Source organism: Hippoglossus hippoglossus, chromosome 17 (genome assembly GCF_009819705.1).
Source record: "Hippoglossus hippoglossus isolate fHipHip1 chromosome 17, fHipHip1.pri, whole genome shotgun sequence".
Lineage (NCBI taxonomy): Eukaryota > Metazoa > Chordata > Actinopteri > Pleuronectiformes > Pleuronectidae > Hippoglossus > Hippoglossus hippoglossus.
The window spans coordinates 23874774-23884008 of NC_047167.1; the positions used below are offsets into that span (position 1 = coordinate 23874774).

Consider the following 9235-nt stretch of genomic DNA (forward strand, 5'->3'; position numbering starts at 1 on the left):
GTTCACCTCCTCTTCTCCTTCATCACCTGTTCACCTCCTCTTCTCCCTCATCACCTGTTCACCTCCTCTTCTCCTTCATCACCTGTTCACCTCCTCTTCTCCTTCATCACCTGTTCACCTCCTCTTCTGCTTCATCACCTGTTCACCTCCTCTTCTCCTTCATCACCTGTTCACCTCCTCTTCTCCTTCACCACCTGTTCACCTCCTCTTCTCCTTCATCACCTGTTCACCTCCTCTTCTCCTTCATCACCTATTCACCTCCTCTTCTCCTTCATCACCTGTTCACCTCCTCTTCTCCTTCATCACCTGTTCACCTCCTCTTCTGCTTCATCACCTGTTCACCTCCTCTTCTCCTTCATCACCTGTTCACCTCCTCTTCTCCTTCACCACCTGTTCACCTCCTCTTCTCCTTCATCACCTGTTCACCTCCTCTTCTCCCTCATCACCTGTTCACCTCCTCTTCTCCTTCATCACCTGTTCACCTCCTCTTCTCCTTCATCACCTGTTCACCTCCTCTTCTCCCTCATCACCTGTTCACCTCCTCTTCTCCTTCACCACCTGTTCACCTCCTCTTCTCCTTCACCACCTGTTCACCTCCTCTTCTCCCTCATCACCTGTTCACCTCCTCTTCTCCTTCACCACCTGTTCACCTCCTCTTCTCCTTCACCACCTGTTCACCTCCTCTTCTCCCTCATCACCTGTTCACCTCCTCTTCTCCTTCACCACCTGTTCACCTCCTCTTCTCCTTCATTAACGTTAAAGAGCGCACAGTCAGATTTCAGTGTTCAGTGCAGCGACACCTAGTGGTGAAGTTGTACTTTACACCCAACAGGAATAGCCCCACCCTCCCTATCCCAGTCTCCGGTGGCCTTCAGGTGGCGTAACAAACGTCAGAGGTGATTTGGAGACTGTTTGGTTCGACTGTTGGAGTCAAGGAATCTCAGGAGCTCTTTATTTGTTCTCCTTCAGTTTCAGATGCAGCAGTTGTGTCTCTCGTTAGTCTCCAGGATCAAGACCTAACAATAACGTTTATAAACCATGTGACTCAGATCCCGAGAGACGAAACTTGACTTTTGACAGACATTCGTCTTCTGTGTCTCGCTCTCAGGCTCTGCTGACTCACGTCCATCTGCACCAACATGAGTCCAAGGAATGTTGTTTTCAAGAAGATCTGCAAAGACAAGTCGGTGAGTGACAGATGAAATCACTTCAGCTGCTGCAGCGTCAGGTCGTGAGAAACGGGCGATTTGTCCAAACTTCCCTCCTCGCTGTATAAAGCAGCTTCTGTTCGTCTGACTGATCCTCCGGAGGTCGGCGCAAAGTCACGACGACGTGAGCGCCACCCAGACACGTGTGTGACTGACGGCTTTATGTCAGATTACAGCTCACTCTGCTGTGTGTGTGTGTGTGTGTGTGTGTGTGTGTGTGTGTGTGTGTGTGTGTGTGTGTGTGTGTGTGTGTGTGTGTGTGTGTGTGTGTGTGTGTGTCTGTGTGTGTGTGTGTTTGATAGATGTCTCTTTCTGCAGCAGCTCTGCAGAAATCGACCTGTGTGACAAGTTTAATAGATGATGAATAGTTTCCGTCTGTAAAAGTCGTTGAGGACGTAAACGCATCAACTCTTCACTGCGTTCAGTGGTTTTCTGTTTGTTCTATGGATCCATGTGGATTTTCTTCTGAAGTGATTCAGGTTGTTGGACGATTGATTTCACGAAGATGCACAAATATCATGAATGTCAGATTTTCTAAGTGTCAGTTGTCCTCCTCAGGTCGGAGTGTACATGGGGACAAGAGACTTTGTGGACCGTGTGGACTCAGTGGATCCTGTGGGTGAGTTTCAAACACACCCATCATCCACCAGCAGGACACTGAACCAACAATCACAGCAATGGACTGTGATTGTTGGTTCAGTGTTCTCTTGTGTTGAAGGTGAATTAACGACACGTTGCTAAAAAGTTAAAAAAAACATGCATGGACTCATGATGATTCCATGCATCAAACACACACACACACTCACACACGCGCACACACGCACACACACACGCACACACACACACACACACAGCTTCCCGTGCTTGTTTTTTGTTCCCCTGATTCACACACTTTTTAATCCGATATAAGTATGTTAAATACTGATGATATGAATTTTACAAACAGTTGGGTCCTACGTTGACTATATACAGTTTATATACAACATGTTTTTAATATGTATTTGGCTCTGATGATGTCACAGACTGCATGAAGAAGCACCAGGAGCCATTTTGAATTTATCTTGGACGTCCTGTTTTCATTTTTAATTTCCTTAAGAGCTTTGACTATTCTTTCCACCACTAGATGGCGTCATCCTCACTGATCCCGAGGCCCTGCAGGGGAGAAAAGGTCAGCGGCCAAACACATTGATCCGGGCTCAGGACACAGACCTGAACAGACTCAGACTCACTCTCTGTCAATGTGACGATTTGTTCCTGTGATGTTCAGTGAACCAATGGAACCCTGGGCCGTGTCCTTCATGTAGCTGACTGTCGTGAACGTGCTGAGTTCCAGCAGCTGCTTGGCAGCAAGTTTGTTCACGTTGAACGTATCACGTGTCCAAATCAAACCAAATTTACCAGTGAACTTCACTGAACTCATGACGAGTGTGAAGCTGATGAGATGAACGGTTCTCGATATCAGAGATTATTGGATAATTTACATCTTTCACAGAGAACTCTGTCAAGTCTTATTCGCAGCCTAAAGTCATTTTTATAAAAGAATAGAAATAGAAATGAGTTCAACTTTGACCAATTGAGAGTAGGTTAAAAAAAACCTGCAAACTCAACATGAAACAACATTTGTGTGCAATTATTAAAACCTTTGGTTGGAGCCCCCTGTTTCTCTTCTGCCCTCCAGTGTTCGTCACCCTGTCTTGCACCTTTCGGTACGGCAGAGATGACATGGATGTGATGGGAATCGCCTTCCGCAGGGAGCTGTACCTGGCGACCCGCCAGGTGTACCCGCCCCTGCAGGACCGCGAGAAGGGAATCCACACCAAGTCACAGGCCCGACTGCTGCGCAAGCTGGGAGACAACGCCTACCCCTTCTTCTTCGAGGTGAGAGCGGCGGTGGAACGGCCTCACCAACCTCCTCTTCAAACCGCTGTTCCTCCATCCCCAAGGGGAAAGGGTCAAGTTGTCAAATTGTGATCTCGTTTTAAATAAGTAAATAGTTCCAATCCACATTTCTCTTTGCTGTTTGATCTAATGATCAAATCACCACGATTATCTGAATGTTGATGAAGGATGATGTGAGGGAGGTAAAGTCTGCATTCAGCTCAAACTTCAGTACAAGCATGAAGGCTTTTATTCTGAAGTGCTGTCTTCCTGTTCAGCACAAACTTAATGATCAGTATTATTTGTCAGTTTTTATCTTTAAAGTGATGTGTGTCTCATTGTGCGTATTAGGGAAATGATCACGGTGGAAATAAACACAGACCGACTGATGTGTTTTTGTTTTCACAGTTTCCTGACAACCTGCCTTGCTCAGTGGCTATGCAGCCGACGCCACATGACGTCGGCAAGGTAAGAAACCGACTCAGGATTCAAACCAGCAGCTGCTATGTATGAAGTGACCACATGACGGTGACGCCTCTTTTCTCTCGGCCTGCAGCAATGTGCCGTGGAGTTTGAGATCAAGGCGTTCAGCGCGGAGAGCCAGGACACTAAAGTTCGCAAACGGTGAGTCTGAGCTCGTCCGTCCTGCAAGAATATGGAGGTTTGTATCAACGTTTTAATAACGAGGAAGAAGAACCTGCAGGGCGGTCACTCATCACTGAGTCAGAGCAGAAACTCAGAAATCAGTTTCATATTTAATCTGTCCAACAGGAGCTCGGTGAAGCTGATGCTCAGGAAGGTGCAGTTTGCCCCAGAGAGCGAAGGAGTGGCGCCCTCTGTTGAAACCACCAGGGATTTTGTCATGTCTGACAAACCGCTGCATGTCAAGGCCAGTCTGGACAAAGAGGTGAGGTCACGTTAAAATCTAAAATCATCAACTTATATTCAGCAGGTTTGTGAAATATGTTTTTTGTCATTTTAGGTCATTGCACTGATTTTTGATTTGTTATTTGATGATATAAAAACAGGCTGAGACGTCTTGATTGACAGTCCCTGATCGCTGCACACACTCGGGCTCTAAATGTGCAACATGGCAGCGTTTTTATTCAGGATATTTTAGCTTCTTTTCTAGATAGTGGGAGGAAGTGGAGACCTATTTACAGTTTGTGATTCAGAAGCATCACGTGTTTCCTGTTACATCCTTTGGTTTAAACTCTTTCATTTCTCCGAGTGTTCGTTTAAAAGACGACTTTCATCAGCTCATCATCAAGATGTTTGTAAACAGGAGCAGAACTTCTTCCATTTTGGATTTTCACTCACTCTGACCTCACATCCTGTTTCCAGATGTACTACCATGGTGAATGCATCAAGGTGCACGTCGGCGTCACAAACAACTCCAGCAAAAACATCAAGAACATCATCGTCTCTGGTAAACGTGACGCCCCTTTGAGATGTGTCACATGTCATGAAGCAGGAACTGGACTGAATGTCTCCTCTTGTCCTCCCCAGTGGATCAGGTCTCCAATGTGGTCCTGTACTCCAATGACAGCTACGTCAAATCTGTGGCCATCGAGGAGTTTGGGTAATGGTCAGCACGCACAGCATTCTCCAGAATTAATAAAGAGAGGTGTCGTTTTAATGGCTCTACACTGGCGACACCTAGTGGCCGGAGGCTTCGAGTTTACAGGTCGTCCATCTTATCCATACGAACACGATATCTCAAGAACCGAGAGGGAAACTTAGCACAAATATTCACTCAGACAGTCAAGGAAACAGTCTGACTGTTAAACTGTCAGACAAAGAGGCTCCGACTCTTGTTCTCCTTGTGAAAATGTCTGTGAGGGTTTTTTCTGTCTCTTTATTCCAGAGCATCAGTTTGAGAGCAGGACCGTTCACGTTCAGATGTTTTATGCTCTCACTCTAAACCATGTGCCTGCTCTCAAATATTTGAAAATTCGCCTTTTTTCTGTCAAAAGTTGAATGTGTAACTGTCTCCGTGTCTCAGGGACTCGGTGTCTGCCGGGGCGACCCTGCAGAAAACCTACACGCTGCTGCCCCTGCTGGCCAACAACAGGGAGCGGAGGGGCATCGCTCTGGACGGTAAACTGAAGCACGAAGACACCAACCTGGCATCGTCCAGCATGTGAGGGAACAATCAGCGTCCACACAGAAGACATGTTGTGTGTGATGGATCCAGAAGTTTCTGCAAACGTGGTCGTCTTCTTCTCTTTCAGTGTCAAGGAGGGCGTGTTGAAGGAGGTTCTGGGAATCATGGTTTCATACAGAGTCATGGTGAAGCTCATCGTCGGAGGGTCAGTGTGTGTGTGTGTGTGTGTGTGTGTGTGTGTGTGTGTGTGTGTGTGTGTGTGTGTGTGTGTGTGTGTGTGTGTGTGTGTGTGTGTGTTCTATTTACTCGTCATGAAATGCAGGTTGATGTCGTGAACACGCCGTCTGTCTGTTATCATTTTGTTTGTGGAGCAAACTGTGAAACTTCACAATCAAGAGAATGATGTCACTAAACGCTGCTCTGTCAGTGGAAGAATGTCGTCTCTAATTCGGATGTTTTTCAACCAATAGTGTGTAAACCAACGTTTTTTATGAAAACTGTTGGTGTCGGTCCAGCTTCCTCCAGCAGCCACGACAAGACGGCAGTGGCTGCAATGTGATCTTATGGGGCAACTGCAACAGTCCACAATATATTCACTGAAACGTCTTTGTTTCACCAATAAAAAGCTCAAATTGTGACTTCGCTGAGTCTGGCACCATCACATCTATCTCACCTAACAGGCGTCTCACTCTCAAGTCTCGTGACTGGGGTTGTTGCAGGAAGACGGAGGTGGAAACGTGAGCGCGAGAGAGTTTGGATTTTACTGGGAAGAAGTGTCGTGGCTGAATCTTTGTCTGACGTGGACAGTGTCGATAATGGGTTCATTAATTCAACTTCACCGGTCGTCCCAACTTGTTTGAGGAGTGTATGAATGGACAGAGGGAGAGGAAACCAGCAGAGGAGGAACGATTCTAGAATCTCAGCAAAGACCCAGAATAACAACTTGAGCCTTTTATTGGTGGAAAACGTTTTAGTGAACATTTAGTGTCGTTTTCTGAGTTTACCACCTGTTTACAAACATTTAGAAACATATCTTTAAAATCTCGTGTCTGTTCAAATGTAATTCTTCCACTTAATGGTAAATGTCTCTTTGTTTACTTTTCATTGAGAAGCTAAAGTTCTTTATTTGCGTTATGTGAATTCATATGAAACTGTTTCTGCTGTTCTGACGTTGGTCTTTGTCTCCACCACAGGATGATGGGATCAAGGTGAGTTCATGTCCACTTTTTTATTAATAGCAGCGACTCACAGCAACAAAGAAAGATGGTCGATGTTCTGTCCTCTAAACAGACTGAACGTCCACGAGTCTGCTTTGGTATCTTAACCACTAATTAAATATATTATGTAATAAAAGCAACTCTCAGTCCTGTATCAGGTGACCTGTAGTTGTCTTGAAAGTTTAAAGGAGACGTATTCTGTTCATCTTCATGTTGATAATTAAGTGTTATGATTGTCCATTGCTGCAGCTTCTCTTTTCAGCCTCTTTTTTTACACTTTTACCAGCACAGACAGAACGTCACTCACTCGAGCTCACAGCTCCGTCAAGGCCCAACAGACCCCAAGATATTAGCTCCCTGAATATGTCGGATCAGAAATCAGAGAAAATGTTGAAATTAAAAGAAGAAACCTTCTACCTCCCAAAGTCAATCCTGCAAACACAGACGGAAACGACCTCCAAACACGAGAGGACAGAAAAGAGTAGAAGACAATCATGTCTCCTTTAAATGATATAAATGCTCAGGTCTCTGCCTGAGACTGTGTTGGTTTGTGTTGCAGTGAGGTGGGTCTGGAGGTTCCCTTTAAACTGATGCATCCTAAACCTGATGCAGGTGAGTCACAGTCGTTTAAACCAGGTGACGGATTTATTCACACATGATAAAACATCACGTTTCAACCTTCCCCTCTTCCCCTCTACTGCTGCCAACAGTGAAGGAGAGGTAAGTTCGTAAATGTCCTTGTGTCCAGGTCGCTCAGGGACGGGATCGTGTTCCTGGATCTTCTATCACTTCATCAGCTCTTTTTTTATTCCTCTATTAGCTGCTGTTCTCATCCCTTTGTCTGCATCAGCAGTATCAGCTCTCCTCTGCTGGGTTTTGTTTCATCACCTCTCTTCCTTTCCGTCAGAACTCTGCTCAGGTTGAACTTGACTCATCTATCAACCATCCTCAAAATGTTCTGCCATCGTAGAAGTTTATCCCTCGTGTCTTGTCATCTTCTCGATTAGCTGCCCTTCTGGTTTCCTGCGGTACTGCTCCATTTCGTCTGTATTTTGTATTTGAAAGTTTTCAGAAAACGAGCACAAATACAGTCACAATGAAGGCAGAGTACGGACAGAAGGCTCCGTCTGTTTCCACACGTATCTAACGTTGAGCATAAATTCACGGCAGCAGCTGTTCTGGTTCAGGAAGCAGAGGATCATGGGTAATATCCAGCGTTCGGTAGTGTTTCAGTTCAGTGGGACGACTCAACACGTTGAATCGCTTTGTTTTTTCTACACATGAAAACCACGTCATCGCTCGGAAACAGAACCCAGCAGAATGAATCCCCACGTGTGTCTGCAGGGGGCGCTGTTGCTCAGTCACATAGTGCTGATTGAGCTCTGTGACTGGATGCTTATTGCCAGAATGCATCTTGGTTATTGTAGTTTTCTGTCAGGTCTGACATATTTATTGTTTACTGAACATTAAGTCTGAGTTGGCTACAAACTGATCGACATCGTGTCAGAGACGTCATCATTGTTTCTCATTTTGTTCAAACGAACCCAAAAAGTTAAACCTACACCTTTTCCTTTACTTATATTTTAAAGACATTAAAACATGACAACATAGTTGAAGTTGTGAGGCCAGTCTGGACTCAGTCTGTTGTCACTGCTGTTGTCTGCAGTGAGATGGAGGAGGAGATGGTGTTCCAGGAGTTCAAGCGTTCCTACCTGAAGGGGATGATCGACGATGAGGATGAAGATGGAAATGTGTCAGGTGGCGACGACATGGCGCCCAAAGAGAAATAGAGGAGAGGGAGTGGACCGGGTGACGACGGCTGAAACATGGGCAGCTGGGAGTTTGAGTCGCTTCAAAGATTTTGCTAGAATAAGATGCAGCTAAATGAAAGGGCCATACCTTTATTCCTCATGTTTCAGTCCCACGACAGCTGCTTTCAAACGTGCCCTGAAGTCTGCAATGAAAAGAGTGAAGTGAATTTGTGCTTTTAGAAACGTCCTCAGGAGCTAAATCTGTAAATGTTCAGACCTGAAGTAACGAGTTGACTGTAGTTTCCTCGACTCGACAGTTTCACTGTAGAACTGCTGCTGATTGCTTGAGATTTCCTGCAGAAACATTTGTATGATGCTCTGTGCGACTATGTGAGCTGTGTGACAATAAAGCTGATTGATCCGTCCTCGCATCGGCCGCTCTTTCTTGAGGTAATGCCGTTGGGGGGGGGGGGGGGTCACTTGATGTACAGAGAGTTCATGGGATGTGCAGCAGCGAACTCGCCACTGGTTGATTTTTGAGACACGACTGTAAATAAAGATGGACGACACGTCTCCACTTCCTCCAGAAATATCAAAGATATCAAAATATCTCAGATGAGAACGCTGCCATCTTGTGGTGATGGCGTCCTTTGCAGTCAGCGTCTGTGCAGTCGTGATCGCGGAGTGGAGCCGTGGTATCAAGTCAGTCTCAGCTGGTTTTCCTCCATCCTCCTGATTTCAGGCTCTGGTTCGTATCTGGGATATTTTAGCTTCATTACTGGAGAGTGGGAGGAAGTGGTTATGTGTCGTCCATCTTTCTTTACAGTCTGAACCACCACGGCAGCCATTTTGGCTCAGTAGGATGTTAACAAATCATTACATGTGCCAGTGTTTCTGCAAAACCAGATGAAAACAAACACAAGCTTAAAACAGATCGTCTGTGAGTCGTCTGGATCGACCCGCTGCGAAAACTGTGAGATCCAAATGTGACTGTTTTCAAGTAACTGCTCGTCCTCATGTGGCTGTCCATCAGAGCTGTAGCTTCTGATGGACATTCATTCATTTACCTGCTTT

The 9235-nt window shown here is 45.7% G+C and overlaps 1 protein-coding gene across 1 annotated transcript in view; it reads left to right on the forward strand.

Annotated features, from left to right (window-relative positions):
- Window positions 1–8580, forward strand: part of saga (S-antigen; retina and pineal gland (arrestin) a) — a 9537-nt gene extending 957 nt beyond the window's left edge. Inside the window, exons 2-16 of the mRNA XM_034614257.1 lie at window positions 1109–1187; window positions 1767–1827; window positions 2332–2376; window positions 2887–3086; window positions 3495–3554; window positions 3643–3710; window positions 3858–3993; window positions 4431–4515; window positions 4596–4668; window positions 5092–5229; window positions 5321–5398; window positions 6387–6401; window positions 6970–7022; window positions 7121–7130; window positions 8077–8580. Of these exons, the coding sequence (XP_034470148.1) occupies window positions 1140–1187; window positions 1767–1827; window positions 2332–2376; window positions 2887–3086; window positions 3495–3554; window positions 3643–3710; window positions 3858–3993; window positions 4431–4515; window positions 4596–4668; window positions 5092–5229; window positions 5321–5398; window positions 6387–6401; window positions 6970–7022; window positions 7121–7130; window positions 8077–8200 (1194 nt within the window). The 5' untranslated portion in view covers window positions 1109–1139 and the 3' untranslated portion in view covers window positions 8201–8580. The remainder of the gene's footprint in view (window positions 1–1108; window positions 1188–1766; window positions 1828–2331; window positions 2377–2886; window positions 3087–3494; window positions 3555–3642; window positions 3711–3857; window positions 3994–4430; window positions 4516–4595; window positions 4669–5091; window positions 5230–5320; window positions 5399–6386; window positions 6402–6969; window positions 7023–7120; window positions 7131–8076) is intronic.
- Window positions 8581–9235: the final 655 nt, after the last annotated feature.